Genomic DNA, 25028 nt, shown 5'->3' on the forward strand with positions numbered 1-25028 from the left:
GTGAAGCATATTTACAAGACATATTTCTGTCGTCTGAGGTTATTAACATGACAAATATTTGTGGTCTGAATATAAAAGGGACCACAAATTGTAAGTCTTATATATTATCTTTGGTTAAATCCAACCACACTTATTTGTTGTTGTGATACGCTTTAGCCAACATTTTTATCAAACTTTTGTTGTTGTTTTTCCATTCAGACTACAATTTTCTGTTGTACGAATGCCAAAAAGACAATACACTTCTAATTGATTTTTGTGTTGTTTGTGTGCAGTTGCAACCACACATTTTGGTGTGCTTTTGTTGTAGCTTGCAATTTGAGATAACACATATTAGTTGTCCCCTGTTACAATTGGTATGCATACATTCTGGAAACTAAAATTGCCCATTCATGAAAGTACGAAACCATAAAATCTACATCCAAAATCATTCATTACAATTTCCATTAATCCACCATTGTCTCATGTACACAAACCTAATCATGAATATCAATTCAAAATTACCCATATCTACTAATCTGGACATGCAGACAAGTCCAAATGCTTAAAGAAGGAAGAATTTCTACTAGACACAAGTTAATAAAAGAACTAGCTAGCCATACTGCTGTACCAGTTTCACAATCTGATCATGAATGGAATCACCCGAATCATAGAAGTGGTCATCGAAGACGGAAGGTATTCCGGGGTGCGTGAGTATATATGCATAACCCTGCAGATAATATGCACATAGAATGAAGTTATATCCTTGTTTTGCTGGATCAGATATCATGCAACCAAGGACAAAGCAGTTTAGCAGAATAATAAACAAAAATAGCAAAACATCAAGCCACATTACTCAAGTGTCCTTACCAAAGAAAAGAAAAGAAAAAAGCTTACCAAAGCATGATTAAATTTGTCTTTGCTATTGTGGGCATCCATGAAAATGATAGCCAGTAAATAAGGATCCATTTTCTTACAGCAAGCCAGCACAAAGAGCAAAATGATGTCTTACAGCCCTTTGAAGCAAATCAGAGAATAGATTAGAGAACATATTAGCTTGCAAGAAAACAACAAAAACCTTCAAACGACGAGCCCAATTAGAGCAAGAACATAGCAAGAAACAAGATGATACCTCATGACTAACAAACTAACTAGAAGCAAAATCTTGACATCGATTATATTTCAAACAAACATCTTTCATGGCTTTACGTGTTCCCTTATAAGAAAAGAATAAAATAAAAAATTTAAAAGCTTTCAAACACCATAGTAAGAATGCTAAAATAAAGCAACAAGTGCATATTGACCGAGAGTTGACTCTACTAGATCTGCTTTATTCCCAGCTAGTGCCATGACCATATTTGGATTGCCTTGTCATAAGAGAATGATCCAAGTAGATAGAATTAGCTATATTGAAAGACGCAAACTCGCATAGAAAGTTAGTATACAGAGTACAACACCTAAACAAAACTGAAATTAAAGTTATAGCCTAAAATTGTTTAAAGCAGCCAAGGACTGAGTGAGTTTAGACAGCAAGAAAGTGCGAGCAATACCTTGTGATTTCAGTTCTAGCACCCATTTTTTTGCTCGCTCAAATGAGGCCTACAAGAGAAAAAATAAAGTTGAATTTCTGTTTAAGGCATAATCAAGTAGCAGAACTTAGAGCTTTCCTGGCACTATCCCTATATTCAACATATGAAACGGAAAAGAAAATTTCAAATGATACTTAGTTACACAGAAACACATTGTCAGCTCGGGAAGACTAAAATACTTTCATTGTTTTAACTTTTATTTTTCAGAACTAGACCTCTTCGCAAAACGCAGCAAGGCTGACGTGCATTCCTTCACCTGCCACAGAATAAAATTGCCAGAGCTCAGTACTTTCAGTCCTGAAGCCATTGTATGGTATTATAATGTGAGGTTAGTGTTTTTGATAATCTCACAAAATTCTTGTTTTGTGAGATTATCAAAAACACAATTTTAATCCTTAAATTAGATACAAATTCTTGTTTTCAATTGAGAACATGTGTTTCTTGCTTTCCAAAAACTATTCAAGGTTTAGTTTAATTGAAAGAAGAGATTTATAGTGTATCAGATGGATAACTTGAAGAAGAAAAAGCTAAGGATAATGATTGATGATGCTAACCCAATCTTTGTCCGGATTGATGTCGATTGCAAATCTCAAACAGTGGAGAAACTCTCTGCTGTTGGTCGGATCCTCCTCCTCCTCCTCCTCCTCCTCCTTCCCCCGTTCTCTGGAAACAAAGAATAATTATCATTAAAGGACAATTATCGAGAGGACCTTCTCTGCATAAAGCTAGACCAGCTGAACCAAGGTTCACAAACATCTGTGTAGTTACCAGAAGACGATTATAATCTAATGCATTGTTCACTCTTCAAATAAAATATTTAAAAAAAAAGGTACAGAATACTAAATAAGTTCACCACACCTTTCCAATCAATGTTATGAAAAGTAGGACACCATGAATTCCGACCCCTGAAAACAACCAAAATAAATCCCTGGTAATTAAATAATAATAAAGTTACAAGCCTGAAGGACAAACACAGTCAGTGGTAAAAATTCTGATACAGAAAATACCATTTATAGATGCATCCAGTACTAGTTAAATTCATTATAAACAATACAATTTTGGTTAACCATATAATTCATTTCTAACAGCAAACAAAAGCTTTATCTACTGCATTACAAGTTAAAACTAAAAGGCTGCTCATTCATCTTACTGTTTTTACATTGATACTAAATCTTGTTTCACTAACCAACTCTAACCCTTTCTAACATCAAACAAAACTTCTATTCCCTGTGTTACGATGCAAAAACTCAAACTCTGAATGGTCAACAAAATTCATCATATCATAAGTAATAATTCTTGTTTCAGAAAACCCTAACCAACTCTAAACCTTGCACTCAAAAAAAAAAAAAAAATTTAATGACCACATTGCAATGCTACAACTAGTCCCACCTAACGAGAGAGAATGCTTAAAAAACTTATAAGACAAGAGTTAAGGTAAATAAATCAAGAGACACCTACTGCAGAAAAGCCAAAAAAAAAAAAAAAACCAATAAAGAGAGGAAGCTATAAGGAAATATGTAATACTCACCTTACTGATCCCAAATATGTTGCAAATCCCCCCTTCTTGATTCCCAATCTTGATGATCTCTTATATATGTGCATTATTTTAAAAGAAATAAGTAAACAAACCTTGCTGGGAAGGGATCAGCTGGAGTACCTATCTCTGTTTGCATAAAGTTGCTCCTCCGGCCAGTTGCATCACTTACAAAATGATTGTAGATGTCCCTGCAAATACAACATATATAGGGAGTAACTAGATTGATAGAGCTGAGAAGGTTGGTATGTAAGAAAGTGGGAGGTGTCACATAGCTTTACCCTTGTTCAATGCCTATATCCTTATTGACATACACCCGTAGGCACCTCTTATTCCTGGTGCGTCACATAGCTTCAAGGGTCCATGTAACCACCTCTCTCAGTTAACTAATAAAAAGAAGTTTGGTCAATGATGGATAATATTGGATATGCAAAAATAAGGATATATAAGTTTTAATTTCTTTAGAGATGCTTCAGAAAAGAAGAAAAAAAAAGTGGCTTTACAAGGGACTGACTAGAGTTATATGATTTGCTCAGCAATAATGACTAGTTTGCATCTGGATGGGTATACTTAATATGACTACTGTAAATTATAACTTGAGAAACTATAAAGAAAGTGGGAGGTGTCACATAGCAGTATTTATCATTATAACTTCGACTTACAGCACCGCAACAAACAAACATTTTCTTATAATATCAATGTAAATGGGTCATGTTACATAGGTAACCAAAATAGAAGACATTGATGTTGTACCTCTTTAACAAGTGCAACCGGGCAAAGATCATCGAACTTGTCAAACTTCAAGTAGTTGGAGTCAAAGTATATGTAGCTAGCATTCTTTAAGTAACTACAGGAGCTGCTTGCTCATGAAGCATCAAGACTGCAAATTAGGGTACCGAAAATGGAGAAAATGGGAGTAAACTATCCCTTATTCATATATTTTTTGTACACAATTAATATCTTTTAGGGGATGGTGTAAATCAGTCACTGACTATATCCTTATTTACATCTCTTTCATTATGTCCTACAACATCAGACTATCTAAAACCTTGTTACTTACACTCTCAAGACATTCTCATCTCATCTCATTCTAGACTTTATTACTCAAACACAAGACACAAGAAAACACAATTCTACTAGTACCGAAAGTGCTCAAAATATTATGCTTACTAGTAAGTGAACACATGATACCAATTTCAAGGAGTGGCATTCAAACACAAACGGTCAAAAACTTTGAAACCCATATCAAAACCACACTCTCAACGCATCCACTTATTGGCTATATATGGTTAACCACCTATTGCTAAATTCCAATGTCAAAAAATTTTCTAGCAAATTCCTAGAAATCAAAACAAAGAACTTAGCAAAGCAAACATGAAAAATGACCTTTACCTAATGTAGAAGGAGGAGGAGGAAGAGGATGCCTAAGTTGGGTTGTTGATGGAAATGCTGAAGATGGAGAAAGAAAATGCCTTACCAAGAAATTTCTCCTTACCAAGATCTGCTGAAGATGGAGAAAGAAAGTGCCTCAACAAGAAATTTCTCCTTCAGCAGATCAAGAAAATGCCTTAGCAAGAAATTTCTCCTTACCAAGATCTGCTGAAGATGGAGAAAGAAAATGCCTTACCAAGAAATTTCTCCTTACCAAGATCTACTGAAGATGGACAAAGAAACTGCCTGAGTTGAGTTGGGTTGAAGATGGCAGATTATTAAAGACATTTCTCCTTACCAAGATCTACTTCCGGTGGTTTTGAATTTGGCGATTAGGCTAACAGCAACCTCCCAATTTCAGTAAAACAAAAACCAAAAACAAAATCATTTTGATGCCACCACCAATAGGAAATCCCATTGAAAACAAAAGCACACTCAAAAATCAAAGCCCAACACAATTGTGAATACTCTACTTCATATCATATGAATAATCCTAGAAAATTAAAGAACATATTAAGAGGGTTAAAGGCTTTATCTTTATCAGTTAACTAATAACATGAATAGAAACACCATTGATTACTGAACTGTAAGCTTGGTCTTGATCAATCTAGAGTTGTCGACGAAGAGTTTGAGGTGGTCTTCATAGCTAAATCGATCATCTTGCTACTGAAATTCCCTCTCCCTGTACAAACCAAAAACACATAAGCTCAATGATATATACCAAAGCAAAGAAACTCTACCTTGAAGACTAACAAAGTTTACATTCAAAACGATAATGCTGATGCGCAAATAATACCTATGTACAAAAATATTAAATGTTCTTCTATAACCAGACTGCTCCCACTAAACACAAAAATTCTCTTGAATCTGGATTGCCTCTAGAACGCCTCCTGCAGTCATCCTCAGAGTGAGGGACCACAAAATCAAAGTCAGAAACAAACCCCAAAATCAAAATCAGAATGAAACCCCAAAATCAAAATCAGACAAAAAAACCCCAATTTGGTTTCACCCATTACCCACAAAAGATAGAAAAATTGAGAAGGAGAGAATGGATTACCCATTCGTGTAGTAGCCGGAGCAGTTCCATCCTCTGAGACCATGACAGAATAATTTTGATTTGATTTAGCAAGCCCCAATGTCCACTCTCAGATTAAACACAAACGAAAACACCAGATTTCTTAAATTTTGCCAAATAATCAAAACCCTAATCTAAAATCTCGAATTTAACTCACCAGCTATGGATGTCAAAGTAAACTGAATGAATCTAAGCAAGATTGGATTGTCGAAGTGGCTAATTGAGTACCCGTGAAATCCCCAAATCGAGAAGCCCACAAATGGAAGAACCTAAATAGCGAAGAAGCCTAATTTTTCTAGAGTGCTCTACTGGTTGCTGGAGAGCTCCATAATCCGGACGCGAAAGATGAAATAGAGACCAAGAAAAAGAAGGAGAGGTTAAGAAGAAGAATCGAGAGAGTGAGAATCGAGATCTGAGAGAGCTGATGAGAAGGATAATTGTGAGGGATAGAGGTCAAAAAGCACAAGTCGCGGGTTCCAGGTCGGGTTGAGAGAGCAGAGTGAGAAGGAGAGAAAATGACTTAATTATTGCGAGGGATAGAGGTCAAAAAGCACAAGCCAAAATAACTCAAATTTTTTTAAAACAACCTCCACAATTAGACAACATTTAAATGTTGTCCAAATGTCAATTTCTAGTTAACTAGGGCTTGGCTATTTGAGAGGGAAAAGCTCATCAACTTTTGGATATCCCTCCAAATTTGAGATAGGAAATCAACACCTTCTACAACTACACAAATGTGTTGTCTGAATGCTCACCATTTATCCAAATTTGAGATAGGAAATCACCACCTTCTACAACTACACAAATGTGTCGTCTGAATACTCACCACTTATCCAAATTTGAGATAGGAAATCACCACCTTCTACAACTACACAAATGTGTCGTCTGAATACTCACCACTTATCCAAATTTGAGATAGGAAATCACCACCTTCTACAACTACACAAATGTGTCGTCTGAATGCTCACCATTTTTCCAAATTAAACCAGTATGGTTTTAGTGTATATTCAGACAACAGAAACAAAAATTATGTCGTCTGAAAAACTCAGACGACATAAAACAAAACTTATGTCGTCTGAAGTGTGTCGTCTGAAGGCCTTTTTGGCATAGTGACTTTTAAAAGTGTTGTCAGTACATAAAAGAACTTCAGAGCGTATTTTAATTGAAAGCAGCTTCTAAAAGCAACCCAAAGATTGCTTCTAAAATCTGCTGTCAGTGACCTGTAATTTTCAATTAAAGCTGCTTTTTATTTATTTACCAAACACAATAAAATCTAAAATTTTAGACAAAAGTTGATTTTTTTAAAAGCGAAACAATCCCAAACGGAGCCTAAGACTATAATGTGTGATGATATAGGCCAAATCAAACAAATTAGAAAACAATCTAGATGTTGATTACTTGACCTTAATTTCTTTTTGTATTTCATATAGACTTTTAATATGCTTTCCATATACTATATCACATCTGCAAAGAAATAATTATATGTGCTCAATTGCCATACAGAAACCAGATATCACCTGAACTGGCCTAAATTGATGTCAAATGCGAGATATTCAACGGATATCTCAACATCGATCAGAGAACTGACTGAAGTGGTTATATGATTTATATCAGAAGCTATTGCCTGTAGCTAACACAAGCACACACAATTTGATTCAGCAATAAACAAATACTATCTAAGTGGACTAGCTAGCAAACTTGTAATTAAAAAGGGTTGCGGTCCTTGTGGACTTGGAATGACGAGAGCAAAAACTAATACGATATTCAAACCATCCTAGTTCAAAAAATATATAGAATCCTGCCTGAAGTGGACTGATAAATTTGAACTTGTAAAATGGACCGAGGACTTGAACTGATCGACAACAAATGTATTGATTTTAGGCATTCCTAGCCTCTTATAAATTCACTTCCACACCATAGCCATGCTTTAAAGAAACCCACAAATTAACTATGGATAGACATGCAAACTTCAACCCTACCAATCACCTCATTATTGCTTACTGTCTGCTCTTCTTCTTTTTTGCTTCTCCAGATCTACACACTACTAAACTCTGCTTCGGTTTAGGTGATGGACTTCCAAATAGTGTGAAACTGTGCATTGAGGAAGAGAGACAAGCGCTCCTTAGCTTTAAACAAGACCTCACTGATCCTTCTGGTAGGCTTTCTTCTTGGATGCATGGGTCAAGATTGCTGTCACTGGAAAGGGATTTCATGCAACAATCAAACGGGTCACGTTGCAAAGATTGACCTCCGAAATACATATCCATATCCATATATTGAACCTGAACCTCCATACGTTGAATTTAAAGATCCATATACTGAATCTGAAGACCAGGACATCTACGGTTACCATCCCAGCTTCTTGGGAGGTAAGACAAATCCTTCTTTGCTAAGCTTATATTACCTAGACCTAAGCAAGAATATATGACTTTGATGGAATTCACATTCCTAAGTTCTTTGGAGAGCTTAAAAGTTTGAGGTATGTCAATCTAACAGATGCATTATTTGGGGGAGAGCTTCCCCCTTCTCTTGGTAACCTCTCAAATATAAACTATCTTGATATCAGTCAAACTTTTGTAGAAATTCCTTCGGGAAGGTTGATCCAAGTTACTTTCAAAAATTTGAATTGGCTTTCTCAACTCTCTTCCCTAAACCAAGGTCTGAATCTTGGCGGTGTAGGAGTGAGCTGGCTGTATGCTGTCAACAGGAGTCCTTCATTGTTAGAGTTACATCTGTCTGGCCGCGGAATCGAAAGCCTTCCACTCTCACTGCACACAACTAACTTCACATCACTTTCAGTCCTTGATCTGTCAAATAATTGGATTCATTCTCCCTTTCCCAAATGGCTTTTTAATGCCACCAGCCTCAGAAAACTTGATCTAAGCCACAATGCTTTCAGTGGTCCCTTTCCCAATGAATTTGCAAACCTCCAATATTTGGATCCAAATATAACAATACACACAGATTTAACTCATTTAAAAGCCACAGATATCCGTGCTATCCGTGCTAAATACAAATACCAACGGATAACCGTGTGAAAATAGCATAATTGGGCCCACAATAATTTATACAATAACAATATCAACAGAAATCCGTGTGAATAAACAATAGTAACAGATGTATGTGTAAAAGCTAAAATATTTTTACACATATATCTGTGTGAAAATCAATTCACACTGATTTTTGTACGTATTATAAATTGGTTTATTTCAAAATCATTAATTTTTTATGTTATGTGAATTATGGAGGGACGGATTTCCGTTACAATAAGTATTTGATATAGATTTCTGTGTGCAATGAGTAACACACAAATATCTGTGTGAATTTATTCGTGTGAATGGAGCATAATTGGGCCCACAGTAATTTATACAATAACAATATTGACGGAAATCCGTGTGAATAAACAGCAGTAACAGACGTCTGTGTAAAAGCTAAAATATTTTTACACAAATATCTGTGTGAAAATCATATTTTTGTACGTATTATAGATTAGTTTATTTCAAAATCATTAATTTTAGGGACAGATTTCCGTGACAATAGGTTTTCGATACAGATTTTTGTGTAAAATAAGTAATACACAAATATCTGTGTGATTTGTGGACACAGATATCCGTGTAAAAAGAAAAACTAGCCACTGAATTCCGTGTGAGTAGGAGGCTAAAGACAGAATTTCATGTAAATATTTGAATGATAATAGATGACAGCTATTGAGTTACGTACCAAGGTTAATACACACGGATGTCTGTAACAAATGTAAATGTATTTCACACGGATTTTTGTATGAAATATTATAAACACACAGATTTCCGTGTATCAATGCTGCTTTAAACCAGATTACGTACCAAAGAAAACACTTAACCAAAATCTAATATTTGCTCTCACTTTCATCTCTTCTTATCTTTCTCTCGCAAACAAGTTTTCCCACTTAACATCCCCGCACCCTTATATCCTGAAGATTACTCAAACACCCACTAAGATACCCATCTTTGGTATGAACTAGCAAAAGTCCCCGCGCGATGCTGCGGGATTTGTTATGGTTACCAATTTTGTATGTAAGGCTATGTTGATGTGAACAATTGGGACAATTACAATCACGCATATATGGTTAATAAAACTATTCAATTCTTAAGAAATAAAATAAAAAAGGACCAACACAGGTATCATATTTAGTTGTTCACTACTTGAAGAAAAAGAAGAATAATCAAATGGTGGTTAAAATTGATTTGTCAATACGTCAACCAATCTAAAATTGAAATTAGCACCAAGTAAATGATTGTTTAGCATTCTTTGGAGAATCTCGAATAACGCATATCAATCTGTGAAGTCTTCTTACCCAATTGAAGATCTCAGTTATTTGCAAGAGCAAGAGAAAAGGCTGAATTAATACAGTGCTTTAAACTGTACATGTATACAAACAATTGGGACTTCATAGTCATACTACTATGTTATATTAAAGTGTACATGTTAACCTGTATTAGAAAGTATTATACTATATAACAATGCAAGTATTACGAATTTTGGTCATTTGTCTATCTCTGTGCCAATTATAAAGTATATGTACTAATCTGTACATTTCTTTCTCTTTGATTTGATAAATAATGAAGTTTCCTTTTCTGATTTGATATGCATTGTTGTGGATAAATTAATATGACCACGTTGTAAAATATTGAATCTTTGTGAATGTGAACGATTTGGTGCTTCAATTAGTGGTATTTGTAATGAGGTAGTTCTGGCCATTGAAATAATATTATTTCTAATATAAAGGCAGCTAGCACACATAAATTTTTATATTCCTAAATAACTCTAGCTTCCATGATTTTGGTCTTTTCACTTTTTCTCTATTAAAGAAGGCAGCATGAATTATGGAATTAGATGAACCACCTTCACTTTCTAACACACGCACACATATGCTCAAAAAAAAAAAATTCATACTACATACATACAAAAGATGTTCATTAAAGCATTTAATCTTTTCCATAGCCTTTCAAATTAGCAAAGAGAATTATTCTATGTGTACCATCCAGAGAAAAGAAAAGGTAACAAATAATTCTATTAGAAGTTATGGCTTGACTTTATTGCAATATACCTGAGATTACTTGGTCAGATCTGCATAAATTGATGTGCCATGAAATAAAGGAAATGCTATATAAAACTTCCACTCAGCAAATGGCCATGGCTTTCCCTGCAATGCAACATTTCAATTTTAATCAAAAACTTAAAATAAGCTAAAGCACCATCAGGTGGAAAACAATTGCTTTACTGTTATAGAGAAGTCCTTCCAAAAGCCCAATGTCTATGTCAGAGATATGATCACAATATTGTTAAATAACAGTCACAACAGCATTATATAATTCATTCCTAATAATGAACTTTAACCTTACATAACTTTATCAATGAGCAACTATTAGCATTAGCACTATCTCTTAGTAATGCCTCTGTGGTCTAGGAAAATGATTAGAACCATACCTGCAAAGAAGACAATTGGGACCAATACAAAAGATCATCATCAAGATGATCTACAGTATCCGAAAGAAGCACTTCAACTTCCTTCTGTTACCTGTTCTGTAAAGGCTAAAACAAATGGAAAGTATATCTCTTGACCAAATGATTGACGCGTTTTAGCACCCCCTCCTATGGGATCAAGTCTGACATGGTACACTCCTATGACTTGTCAAAGCATTTTAATCACACAAATCAGATGCTAAAATTTTGGTCTTTGTTGACACTTCAGACCATAAATTAGTTTTTATGATCTTACTGCTAGTACTTTGCAATTGACAACAGTTTTCAATGCAAATATAGCATCATTATGTCCAAGTTGAATAGTTTGATGTTTCTCCCAAAGCTAAGATGTAAACATCTAGGCAACTTACCGAATGACAATGGGTGGACTTAATTAAGATCCTTATATTATTAGTAGTCTTCCAAAAAATCTCCCATAAAACCTGAAAAGTTCTAACTATTAGAGTTACGGAAGATTCTGTTCATCAAAATTCAAACTTGGTGGGAACTAACTCAAAGTTTTGTTGATTGTTATGCAGTGTCAAAACTCAGTCTCAATAGTACCTAACGGTCAACAAATTATTAGACCAAATACCAAAAAGAACACTAATTTCCCAGCAAGAAACAAAACCCCACAAAACCCATTCTGCCAAGACCCATTTGCTATAAGAAATAATTTACTCAATGAAAACCTTAAATCTTAAGAAAGGAAAATTCCCACTGCTTCCTGGTCACTCCTTACAACTTCAGAACTTGCTCAATGTACCTCTCTCTCTCTCTCTCTCTCTCTCTCTCTCTCTCTCTCTCTCTCTCTCTCTCTCTCTCTCTCTCTCTCTCTCTCTCTCTCTCTCTCTCTCTCTCTCTCTCTCTCTCTCTCTCTCTCTCTCTCTCTCTCTCTCTCTCTCTATATATATATATATATATATATATATATATATTCCCTTTAGTTGTTCGCTTACCTTTATATTGTGAAGTTGTCACTTATGTAGTTCTTCTACTTAGGAATGAACGTGTTCTTCAGTATGTGTGAAATGAGGAAATGCAATAAACAAAAGTTTTCAGCTTCTCTTTCCTTATAATTTTTGCTCCAAATCTTCAAATGAGAGATAAAAATGTTGTTTGTTGATAAAAACCACCCCTAGCCATATCATAGATTCTCACTTCACAGTAGTATCTCTCATGCAGTATGGTTTTCTAAAAATTGCAAGTAGATATAAGACAGAAAGAATTGATAAGAAACTCTGGGTATGTGCTTCATAAGTAGTAATGTTGGATCCAGTAAGCTTATTTCATAAGAAATCTGTTCCAAAGGAAAGACGCAGTTAGTATCCTATTATTCTTAATTTGGTTTGGTCTAATAAAAAGGGCATTGTAAGGCTCCACAACTCCTCAGAGCTGAACAACCAAAGTCCACAGAAAACTCAACCAAATCGGACTAAGAGACGAAGAAATATACCTAAAAGTTAATGATAAACTAAAATTGCATAGGGTTTTCATCGAACTATAAAACAGGACAGCAATAATACAATCAGTACATCTACTGGCCAATTAGTCATTCATCAACTTATATATATCAAACACAACTACATCCTCTGGCTCTACAATTTTGATCAAGTTTCAAAAAGCAATTTCTAATAAAAAGAAGAGACAACCGTAACTAATTTATTGGAAACTCAAGCTACAAAAACAGGAGATATAGAGAAAGTTATAAAAGGGAGAATCCGTCAAAACCGAGCCATCAAAAACATTTCCTATAGCTTTCTTTCCCAATCACTCAATAGTCTAATAATCACAATTCACAAAACCCTAATTCCTAATTTGATAAGTGGATTTCCAATTTGAAAAAATAGATATAGCATAGTGTAGAGAATACCTTGGGATGATCAGTTGACTGAATTCATGCACAAATCACTTCAATGACACTGATTCAGCAAAAGTCCCAACTGGTTCACTCTTGCATGCGCTTGATCGATCTCTCCAAGGCGTTCTATTGGCTGAGAATGGTATTATGGTATTCAAATCAGGCATTCAACCACCAAAGGACAAAACTTGTTTTCAGTACAATCAAAGACCCAAACTTGTGCAAATTTATTGAAACAAATGGAATGGTTAAACCTTACCTTTGAAGTTATTGAATGAGAGTGGACTCCCTGAGATGCGAATCGTGCCGGTCACCTGGCGGCGGCGTTTACCATGCACCACCTTCCTCTGGTCCGCCTGCAGTGGTTCCGTTTTGCGCTGATCCTTTTCCTCCAGTCTAATGGGTATTGGATTGGAGAGTCTTCACTCTCACAGTCTCTTTCGACCTCTATCACCGTCATTGTTTTTGCTGGAAGCAAGCACGGACTGCCACGACTTAAGCCACAGAAATTGAACGGCTGGAAGACGCAGAAGATGCACACCTGTCTGGGTAAGTAGGTAAAACAGAAGATGCTTCAAGGGCAAAACCGGAACTACACTGTTACTAAGAGAATTACTGTTCATAAGCTACAGTACTCCTACACTGTATTAGTATATAGTAAATTTCTCTCTATTTCAATCTACTGAAATTGGATTGGGGATTTGTAGGCTTTTATATTGAATTAGATTAGGGGAGTAGGGTTTGTAATGAATTCAATTCAAAGATCTGGGGAGTAGGGATTACTGGGCATTTTTGAAGCCGATTTGGTGTTAGGGTTTTCTTCTTTCTCTCTATCTACCCTCTTTCTTCTCTGTCTTGTAGAAGTAAGTTTTTGATAGATCTATGTTATTTTTGAAGTTTCAAGGTTGAGGAAGAATCAATAGAAGTAAATCTTAGGTATCCATTGGCATGGAGCAGATCAACAAATTGGTGGATGCTAAGGTTGATAGCGAAGGTTGGGATTTGTTTTCTTATTTTAGCCTTGATATATGTTTCAGCAAATTAAAGTTTGGAGGCTTTTTCTAGTCAAAATTATGGGAAAGAGGTTGAATCTAATGACTGAGTGTATAAAAATTGCATACCAATCGATGGAGTCCTTGGCTATAAGCATGTCTAGCCTGTACGTAAGTCCAATTTCAAATCATCATTGAGAGTATATATGTTGTCTTGAAGTAATTTAGATTTGATTATGCACGTGGACTTTCAAAAGTTTGATAATTGGATTTTATGTTCAAATTTTATTAGCTTCGACAAGAAATCATAAAACGCAATATGAAAATGTAAGTATTGTGTAGTTAAGGGATGTTGTTGCTGCTTTTTTGTGTTTTTGATAGATTGCTGCATAGAACTTTATAAGGTCTGTGATCAATTCCAAATTATTTGAAGATATATAGAATTAATAAAATTAACAATATGTTTGTATGTGGATAATTTTCTAGGTATGAGTGGCATGCAAGGAGTTGCTCATTTGTAAGAGTAACGTCGTGTTTGGATCAGTTACCGGCGGGTCACTTTGAATAAGCTGGGGTAAAGGTGGTGGTGGCATATGCCTCAGTCTCTCCGGGTACAGATTCACCGGTACCTGGATGACCCGGTTATCGCCTCCTGTGGATGGGGCTGCCGCTATGCCGGTTACCCCCGGGACGGGGGCAGCATTTAACTCTGTCGTTACCTGAGATGCTCTAGCTAGGGCTTGGGTGAATGCCTCGTTATGCTAGTGCCTACGGTCCAGTGCCTGGGCAAGCGCAGTGTTTTCATCTTCCAGCTTCTGCAGCCTCTGTTGTGAAAGGAGGTTCGTCTCCCTATCGATTCTTTGCTGTTCCCTATCGACCCTGGCTTGTTCCCGGAAGGCTGCGATCTCTGCTCGCATAGACTCCAACTCTGAGACCGGGGCTACTTGGTCCTGGATGACCGGTGGGCTGTTTGCGCCCTGTGGGTCCAAGAATCCGAGACCATGCGCCTCTCTTCGGACACTTGGCGTCCCTGCTGATGAAGTGCCCGGAGAGAATACTAGTGCCCGGGCAACACTTCTACCCTCACCTGCCGCTTCTTCCGGCTCGGTCATGATTCGGAGCCCCTATCTGGTGCGCCAATGTTTCTGGTGGCTTTCTCCGGGTACCTCACTCGGAATGCTATACCACCTGGGGTACCGATCCAACTCCTCAATCCTGTACCAGAGACTCAACGTTAGAGGGATAAACCGTACCAGACGGTTTATGCCCCTCCGATGCCTGAGTCAGATACCAATATACAGACGAATTATATAAATAGTGGATAAAGGAGTTATTACCCGTAAAAGATGGTTGTGCTGATGGCTTAATACTCGAGCATGGGAAGGGAGTTTATCCCATCTTCGATGTGGGACGCATATTGCCCCTTTATAGCCATATCAGCCTTCTGGCGTGTATTTAGGTGGACTGTGCTGATCAGGTTCGGACCCTTTTGTGCCCAGGGTGCCGTCCCAGATGCGAATCACCATGGTAGGATGCGAACCCTGCCCGTGGCCTGGTACCTGTGTCATCCTGCGGGCCCTAGCTGATAGTGTCAAATCTAGTGAACTACCAACTAGTATGTACAATTAATAATGCCGTTTTGCGGGATGTGCTTTGTGTTCGCTCATTCGATGTTAATTTGATGTCTGTTGGACGCACTATAGATGATTTGCACTGTTCAGTAACCTTTTTCCCTTCTTGGTGTATTTTGCAAGATTTGGCTACGAGGATGATGATTGGTGTGGGTAAGCGACGTAGAAATTTGTACTATCTTGTGGCGTTGTCTTCCACCATTCCTACCACACATCCCTTTGCCAGTCATATTACCATCTCATCTGATCTCTGGCATCGCCGCTTGGGACACCCCTCTCCTGCTCGTTTACAATTTCTAGTCAAGAATTCTCTTTCTTTTGTTTTTGATTCTAGTCATAAATGTGCGGTTTGTCCTTTAGCTAAACAGGCCCGCCAACCTTTTTCTTCTAGTTCAATAAAAACTTCTCGATGTTTTTCCCTTATTCATTGTGATATTTGGGGACGTCATAAGACGCCTTCTCTTAATGGTGCTCATTATTTTTTTACTATAGTGGATGATTTTTCTCGTTTCACATGGGTTTTTCTCATGCGTCACATAAGTGAGACGCAGCATTTACTTCGACATTTTTTTGCCTATGTTAAGACTCAATTTAATACCCATGTTCAGCAATTTCGTTCCGATAATGGAGCTGAATTTCTTTCTTTACGCAACTTCTTTCAAGATCAAGGAGTCATTTTTCAGCATTCTTGCGTTTACACACCTCAACAAAATGGTGTTGTTGAGCGCAAGCATCGACACCTCCTAGAAGTTGCTCGAGCTCTTCCTTTCCAATCTCATTTGCCTCTTCAATTTTGGGGTGAGTGCCATCTCACCGCTGCCTACACAATTAATAGGCTGCCCAGTCTTTTACTCTACAAGAAAACTCCTTTTGAGGTACTTTACAATAAACCTCCTGATTATTCTCGAATGTGTGTTTTTGGATGTGTAACTTTTGCCACTTCTGTCAATACTTCATCAAAGTTTTCTCCACGTGCTCATAAATGCATTTTCATTGGATATCCGATTGGTCAGAAAGCATATAAGTTATATAATCTTGAAACCAAATTTTTTTTTACAAATCGTGATGTTATCTTTTTAGAGGATACTTTCCATTTTCAGTCCTCTTCTCAAGGGATTTCGTCATCTTCTCCTCCTTCCTTGCCTGTTCCTATCCTTGACAACACCATCTCACCTCAACCATCTACACCACCTCCCGCTCCTCCCTCTTCCTCTCTAGAACCTGCACCACCCAGGATTATACCTCGTTACAATCCCCGCCCAGGATTGATACCTTGGTCCAATCCCTGCCCAGGATTGATACCTCGTTGCAATCCTCTGACAAACCAACATCAGCCTCCCCTCCTTCCTCTCCTCTTCCCATATAACAACCTGCCATTGAACCTCCTCCTTTGGTCGACCAAGATCCCATCCTTGCTCCGCGACGCTCACAACATACCCATATTCCTAATGTTCGTCTTAAGGACTACATCTGCTTGTAAGTGATTTTTCCTCCACACACTTTGTCATCTCCTCCGCCGAATCCTCTCAAAGGTACACGCTATCCTCTCTGCAATTTCATCTCCTATCAGCGTTATTCACAGCTGCACCTATCCTATGTTGCTGCCATTAGCAGGGATGAGAAGCCTACCTCTTATGCTCAAGTTGTCTCTGATCCTAAATGGAAAACCACCATGGATGCCGAGCTTGCTGCTCTTGTTGCCAATAATACTTGGACTCTTGTTCCTCTTCCTCCTGGAAAACGCCCTATTGCTTGTAAGTGGGTATACCAGATTAAACGTAAGGCAGATGGTTCTATTGAGCCTTATAAAGCTCGTCTGGTTGCCAAGGGTTTTACACAGGCTGCAGGTATGGATTACCATGATACTTTTTCCCCTACTGCAAAGATGATTACTGTCCGTTGTGTTCTTGCCCTTGCAGCCTGTCAACCTTGGTCCCTTCACCAACTTGATGTTAATAATGCCTTTCTTAATGGGGACCTCCATGAAGAGCTGTACATGTGACCTCCTCCTGGTCTTCGGCAACAGGGGTAGAATTATGTTTGTCGCCTCAACAAGTCCTTGTATGGTTTGAAACAGGCATCAGGACAATGGTTTGCTAAATTTACTGAGGCTATACTTTCTGCTGGATTCACTCAATTAAAGGCTGACTATTCTCTCTTTATTCAGAAGGTTGGTAATTCCCTTACAGTACTGTTGATTTATGTTGATGATCGATATTCATCACTAGGAATAATCTGGACTCTATTAAGGCTCTTAAACAGTTTCTGCATACCCGCTTTAGAATTAAAGACTTGGGTGATCTTTAGTATTTCCTTGGGATTGAAATTGCTCGTTCAGGAAAATGTATATATTTATCCCAAAAGGAAGTATGCGTTGGAAATTATCAAGGATACCGGTTTTTTGGGTGCCAAACCTGTTGAGTTTCCAATGGAAGAAACAAAATTGTCAGATAAGGGAGAATTGCTTAAGGATCCGGCAGCATATAGGCGATTGGTTGGCCGCCTCATATATCTCACCATCACTAGACCTGACATTACCTATTCAGTTCATGTTTTAAGCAGATTTATGCATGAGCCACGTCTACATCATATGGCTGCAGCACTTCGGGTTGTCAGGTATTTAAAGTCATGTCCTGGTCAAGGTCTTCTTTTGCATACTGGAAACGATTTAAGTTTGAGAGCTTTTTGTGATTCTGATTGGGCGGGTTGCCCCATTACTCGCTGCTCTACCACTAGCTATTGCGTGTTCTTGGGAAAATCTCTTATTTCATGGCGCACCAAAAGGCAAAAAATTCTTTATCAAGTGCTGAAGCTGAATACAGAGCCATGTCAGGTACATGTTGTGAACTTACTTGGTTGCAAAACTTATTTGCTGATTTGCACATACCTATTGCAAAACCTGCCATGTTATATTGTGATAATCAAGCAGCTTTACACATTGCTGCAAATCCAGTTTTTCATGAAAGAACTCGTCATATTGAGATGGACTGTCACTTCATTCGTGACAAGATAATTGATGGGTCCGTTCGCACTAGATTCGTTGGAACCTTGCAGCAATTGGCAGACATTTTTACAAAAGCATTGGGCAAAGAAAGGTTTAAGAATTTGCTGCACAAGTTGGGAGTTCTTGACATCCACTCTCCAACTTGAGGGGGAGTGTTGAGAATATTATGTAACTAAGAATAGATTTCTTGTATCTTTAGGAAATCATGTACAGTAGGATTATGACCTTATTTGTATCCCTAGATTATAGGATTTCCTTGTTCATCAAGGTTGTACATCTGTATATATTGATGATTATCAATAGAAGGAAAATCAATTCAATAAAAAAAATTCAATCACAATTATAACTCTTTAGATTGGATGAACAAACAAAAGGTGTAGGTGGTGGGCAGTGTACCACGCACTTCATCTTCTTTTACCTCTACTGATTCCTGATTGTCTGTGGGGAATGGTAAAGTCACTAGATAAGAGGTTGGGTTAGCTATGTTACAAGTTTTAGACTTCATGACAGGCTTGAGAAGGATGTGAGAGTGATATGTACAACAATTGTGTTCTTACGCAAATTGTTCTTCTAACACGAAAGGCTTGGGTCTGACCGGTCAGAAACCCAACGGTGGAAGCTTGTTTTTGGGAAATCATGGTCACCACCTCACCAATCCTAGATGGACACTGGCCAAACCCTCACCGCTGAACATGCTCTTAGAGTTTCAATCAATCACTGATGGTACTCAATAACCATGATGATTTTTCTCCCATTCATGAAGTGCTTATGAATCATGTTTGGATTTGGGTTCGTCCACCTGTGTATGCAGCCATTTCCACTATATTTATATATTCATTTTCCTAGAGAAAAAAGACAAAAAATATTTGAAATTTAAATGTATTTACAGGTTTTGTGAATTCTTCAAGCTCATATATGATTAGTGTTGTTGAAGTTTTTTTGGGTTAATTACATATTTGAAAAGGGTGTTGCTATGGAAATAGAAAAACGTAGCACGGTCGAATAATAAAGATTTTCCTGACCCTACTCTATCAGCTCACTCCGAACACACAGGAATATACTTTTTGGCTCTTCTTCTTCTTCTACATGAACTCCTCCGCCACCGCCACCGCCCACTCACTCGCTCCGTCGCCATTCCACCGCTTCCGCAACCCATGCGCTCCCAAAGCCTCCTTCTCCTGCTCCATGCCTCGCCCTCCCAATCGAAACCGCCGAAACCGCAGACGAAACTCCAACAGCGCCACCACCACCACCGTCCCCACCGCCAAGCCCGCCTTCTACACTTCCTCAGACCCTGAAAACATCCAAGCCACCTTCGACCTCGACAGCCTCTACCACTCCTCCCACTCCTACCTCCGCCACTTCCTCTCCTCCGCCGCCGACGCCGCCGACGACCTCCAGACCCTCGTCTCCCTCGACGTCGACCGGAGGATCGTCGTCTCCTGCCGCCCCTCCACGCTGCGATTCGTCGGCAATTTCGTCGTGCTGACCTGCGCCGTCGTGCTGGGGTTTAGGGTTCTGGTTGGGCTGGTGAGGTTAGGGTTTGGGAGCGGGTCGGGTTACGGAAGGGAGAAGGTGGTGACGAGGAGGGATAGGAGTCTTGGGGGGAAGGAGGTTGTGGTAGCTAGGATAGAGAAGCCCAGAGCAGAGGAGGTTAGCGTCAAGAAGAACAGGGGTTTGGGGATTTTGGATACTCCCCTATCGTCGGTGAGGAAGAGCTCAGTGTTTGCTGGGATGGAGAGAGTGTTTAAGAATCGGGTTCGCTTCGGGGAGAAGCTTCCCCAATGGTGGCCAACTACAACTTCCCAGCCCATTTTAGGGGTTGATAATGAGGAGCACCAGAGAGAAGCAAACAGATTGGTTAGAGGTTGCTTCCTGAACCCAAAATATCATGTTTGTATTTATGATTCGATTTGCCTATTGAAATTTAGTTGGTGTATAGTTGTACATGCATTCTTCATTAGACTTGATTTCATTAGAACTGCAAATTCTCATTGGTTTCAACTTGATTTCATTGCCGGGTTTTGTTTTTGTTGTAGCTAAACCTTGCACATTTCTCAGAGTTTTGGTAATGTTTCATGATTTCCATCTTTAATTCCCGACTCATCCACTTGATTTCAGCAATCACCGACAATAGAATGAGCGGGAAGGACATTATGGAGGATGATATAATTCATGTCAGTGCTTTTATCTAGTTGATTGTTCAGTACCTTTCTATAATTGTTACATGAGAAAAATTCCTTATGTCTAGACCTGTTCTTTTATGGATTCATTATACCTGGGACAATCTGGGAATCCAATTATTATCATAATTTATAATTAGAATTTGATGCTGCATCAACTGATAATTCATTACACATGGTATACTTTGCCTGAGTGGGTGAGCAGTTACGTCAAATATGCAGGACATATGGAGTACGGGTCTCCTTTGATACTACAAATACACGGGATTCATTGTACCGTGTGTCTGTTGACTTTGTCTTAAATGTATGCAGCAGGTATGCTTCTGGGCTGCCATGTGTAACGTTTACCTTAGTTTTGTAATTGCTCCTTTTTTTTTTTTTGAATAATTTGCTTTCTTTTAGTGTTTAACTTATCTACTACTTTTGCAGGGCACCGAGTTACTCTAAAGGTGTTGAGATCGAGGGTGAAGATGCTCGGCAATTCATAGCTGGGCTAGCTGAGAACATTGGGCTTGAGAATGTTCGTGCTGGAAGAATTGTGTCTGCCGCTGTGGCTGCGCGTACACGTTCATGTTTTTTGCAGGCTTGGGTAATTTTCCCACTGTTGCTCTTTTTACTGTGATCCTGTCCTATACGAGTGGATGTATGGACACAATTTAAGTGCCTCTTGTGTCATAGGTAGTCACTTTCACATCATGTTCACCGAAAGAAAATTGCATAAAATTGTGTAGAAAACTAGGTGAGAATGTACAATATTACATCAGAAAATAAATTCTTTAGGGAGGCAGGAGTGAGTTGGATAAGTTCTTTGAGGAGGATTGATTTGTTAAGTGATAGCCTTGCGCTTTTGGCAGAGGGAAAAAGGCCAAAATCCTTTGGGGTTGCAGGGTGTTAGCTGTAGTTTTGGCAGTTTGGATGGAAATAAATAAAAGGACTTATGGTGGAGCGGAGATGGAAGATTAGCGGGAGAGAGTGAAGTTCTGGATATCTTTATGCGCCTCTATTTTGGGGGAATTTATAGATTATACACTCTCGTCTATTATTCTAAATTGGCAAACTGTTGTGGTTTAGGTTTCTTAATTTTTGCTGTTTTAAAGGTAGTTAAGCCGTCTATTCTAATGCTCTAGCTCCTTCCTTTGTATTTTCTGTGGACTTCTTGTCTGCTTTTTTTTTTTTTTGCCTTTTGTTTTGTTAATAATAGCTGTTCCTTTGAACAAAAAAAAAAAAAAAACGTGAACACTTTAGGAAACTTTATATCTATTTTGCTGTTCAAAGGATCAATCTCATGTAGTTTTAATTTAGTTTTTTAAACCAAAGGCATCATCAATCTGCTTAAATAAGGGGAGGACAAGCAGGAGGGAATGGTAGATGCGTTGACAGAATCTTTTCTTATCTCTCGGTAGAATGCGTTGTTAATTGGTGTCTTAAAGTTTTCTATTTATTCGATTGTATTATTTCTGTGAATTGTTTGCATATAAATCTGTGAAGTTTTGCCACTTTATGTTTTATTTCTTGTTTGATTGCAGGCTTTAGTAATGCAAGCTAAACATGCAGAAGCAGTAGTAGAACTGTCAAAGATATGCCTTGTTTGGCGGATTTTCCCTCCTGAGGAATCTTCGGTATGTGCTCTGTTTATTCATGAAACAAATTTACCACAACAGATCAACAATTTTTGACTTGAGACATTACATTGATAGCCTTTATGCCTGTTCCTAGATTGTCTGAGAGCTGATTTTCATAGGCATTTGCTTTATTGTTTTTCATCATTATTGGACTTCACATACAGTTTTTTTTTTTTAGCTTTTGTTACAGTGACGGTTAAGAAATTTTTTTCTCCTTGTATATTTACTTGTGTTTGTTTTACACTTTCTAGTTAAGAAAATGATCTTCTGCTCAAATTCCCAGTATATTGTTTCATCTTCTTTTCTGCAGACCAACATGCTGAGTCTGTTGCTAGAGATATATAAACACATAATATTTTTTGATGGGCCTGGGTCTGGCCTCCAATCAATCGACACATGCTTCATGAGAAACTGACTTGCCTTCCTAATTTTATTCTAGCATTTGGGGTAAGTTTTCTGATGAATTTTACTGTGCAGCCTGAGATGGAGATGGTGGCTCGAGGCTTGGAGAAACATTTGAAAATGGATCAGAGGAGATTTCTTATGAGCATGCTTGTTGGCACTTGCAGTGAAGAGAGCCAGAGAAGAGCAGCAGAAGCACTGGGTTTGGTGGGTAGCAAATTTTGTTATGCTTTATAAACTGTGGTAAATCTTTAGTAGTGAATTGTTATATTAGGTTAGTTTGAACTGAAATATAAGCTCCACTGATATAGCAATCAGGCATAACGCTAAATTTTGTTGGCCATCTAAGTCTGAATAATAGAACTCCATAATCAAATCAAGTATTGCAGCTGAATGGTGATGTTCCTGACAATCCCACCCTTTGTCAGACCAAAAAAAACCGTACTTTCTGATGTTACTCTGTAATGATACGTTCCTTAGCAAATGATGAAATTCATTTTAAAAGTATAGTCGGTTGCAACTTGTAAGCATAAATTTGGTTATCTGTTATTATTTTCTAAGTCTATCCCTTTTCTTTGCAGACATCACCTTTGAAAGGTGTTGGTGATGAACAATATCAATAGTCTACTTGGAAAATAACCATCGAGGAAGCACGTGTATTTACCATGGTGAATCAGCTCTAATATCAATCAAGAAATACATTGTGCAATTACCGTTGTGAATCAAATATACAGTGTGTTTGCACAACTCATTATATCTGAATTTTTATTTTTTACTTTTATTTTTTCAAACACTTAATTATTGGAATGTATTTTTTCCACATTTTGCAATGTAATTATTTCACACATAAAAATAAGCAAAATGATCATTCCAATTGCTGCTATTGAAATATTTGCATCAAATGATCTTTGGTTTGGGTTGTTACTGATTGTTCCTTGTTTGAAGAGATCCCTCCCTCTGGTTTGTTTGGTCATCAGGATCTTTGTAAGTTCTGGTTACTCTTTAGCATTTTAAAACACTAATTCCTACTGTTAAACCACAATAGTCGTTCATCCACAAATCATAACCCTAAACACCACCCTTCTAAGATCAAAAACACATTATTAACTTGTCTTACATCATTCTTGATTGAGTTCTGAAAATGAGATGTAAATACTTGTAATCTGATGCTAAATACTTATATAGCTAGCAGTCCAGCTACGTTAGGTCATCAGAGTCACTACCATGGAATAGTCTCTGGCATTTACTGGTTTCAGCTACCAAGGCATCCACTAGATTTACATACATCTCCTCCAGCAAGGAGCCTTAACTAAATACTTTCTAGATAGCCGAGCAGTGCAACAACTCTGGAGTTGATGAGAAGATTAATGTTGGAGCAGTGTGGTCAGGCCGATCACTGTGGACTTTTCAGAGAGCAAAGCAAACGTAATGTGCAATAGACTAATAGAGCATCCAAGAGGTGTTTAGGTAAAGTTGGAGGGCGCCCAATTCTCCTTTTTTCTCTTCAAACGTTCTATACTTTTGGCAAGCTATCTACAATAGTGTTGTGTTAAAAAAATAAATGGGATAGTAAGTTGGAAGAAAGGAAATATTGGCAAAACAACTGTTAGTAATCCAAATTGAGCTCAATTTACAATTAGTTCTCTCCCCACTGCTAGCTTATATATCTCCAGAAGATACACTAGCAACTAGCACATCTCCAAATGGCAAGTTGGCAACTATAGTTTCTCATGCACCTTTTCTCGTCCTTCTCTTCCTTCTCGGCAGCTTCTTTGCCATTCACTCTCAAGCTCAATTTCATCCATCTTTTGTATCATGCTGTACTAAAAAGTAGTTCATTAGAGCCACTTAAAGGTTACTCGTCATTTTATGCTGAATGATGGTAGTGCTGGACCTCCACCCCAACTCTCTTCCCACTCCCCTCTAATTCATAAAACAGAGGAATTAAGAGTAATATGCTTATGGTGAATTCACTTGTTGATTGTATATGAAATGGTTCAGATTTGTTGGTTTTTCTAAGTTTTTAATTCATAGTGATTAGTAACATTCGGAATTAGCACAATGGTAGTTGCATCAACTAATCTATGGTTACAATACTCTAATCTATGGTTACAATACTGGCACCTTAAGAAAGATGAGCACTAACCTGGAAAGAACTTTGATCTTAGTAAATGGCTCCATGAATTGATGGCAACTTTGATTTGTATATATGTTCTTGAGAAGTCT

At 37.8% G+C, this 25028-nt stretch overlaps 2 protein-coding genes across 21 annotated transcripts; one reads left to right on the plus strand and one right to left on the minus strand.

Annotated features, from left to right (window-relative positions):
- Positions 1-390: 390 nt before the first annotated feature.
- LOC133710054 (uncharacterized) lies at positions 391-13463 on the minus strand. Of its 20 annotated transcripts, none has more exons than XR_009846461.1 (13): positions 13228-13463; positions 12981-13101; positions 5588-10787; positions 5327-5420; positions 5116-5212; positions 3853-3955; positions 3381-3485; positions 2424-3290; positions 2120-2228; positions 1781-1821; positions 1527-1575; positions 874-992; positions 391-706 (listed from the first exon to the last, which is right to left on the minus strand). XR_009846461.1 is itself a non-coding variant. In XM_062136029.1 (9 exons), the coding sequence occupies exons 4-9, from the start codon at positions 3236-3238 to the stop codon at positions 1252-1254; spliced, it is 354 nt and encodes a 117-aa protein (XP_061992013.1). In that variant the 5' UTR covers positions 3239-3290; positions 3381-3485; positions 3853-5212; positions 5327-5431; the 3' UTR covers positions 999-1251. The 20 variants fall into 20 exon arrangements, 1 of the variants encoding a protein (XP_061992013.1); XR_009846458.1 differs by having other exon boundaries at positions 3853-3979; XR_009846456.1 differs by having other exon boundaries at positions 4492-5212; positions 13228-13462.
- A 6005-nt stretch (positions 13464-19468) lies between these two features.
- Positions 19469-23716, plus strand: LOC133712333 (uncharacterized). Its single transcript, XM_062138438.1, has 7 exons — positions 19469-20462; positions 20717-20772; positions 20984-21093; positions 21208-21367; positions 22305-22397; positions 22878-23009; positions 23384-23716. The coding sequence occupies exons 1-7, from the start codon at positions 19682-19684 to the stop codon at positions 23423-23425; spliced, it is 1374 nt and encodes a 457-aa protein (XP_061994422.1). The 5' UTR covers positions 19469-19681; the 3' UTR covers positions 23426-23716.
- Positions 23717-25028: the final 1312 nt, after the last annotated feature.

Source organism: Rosa rugosa, chromosome 5 (assembly GCF_958449725.1).
Source record: "Rosa rugosa chromosome 5, drRosRugo1.1, whole genome shotgun sequence".
Taxonomy (NCBI): domain Eukaryota; kingdom Viridiplantae; phylum Streptophyta; class Magnoliopsida; order Rosales; family Rosaceae; genus Rosa; species Rosa rugosa.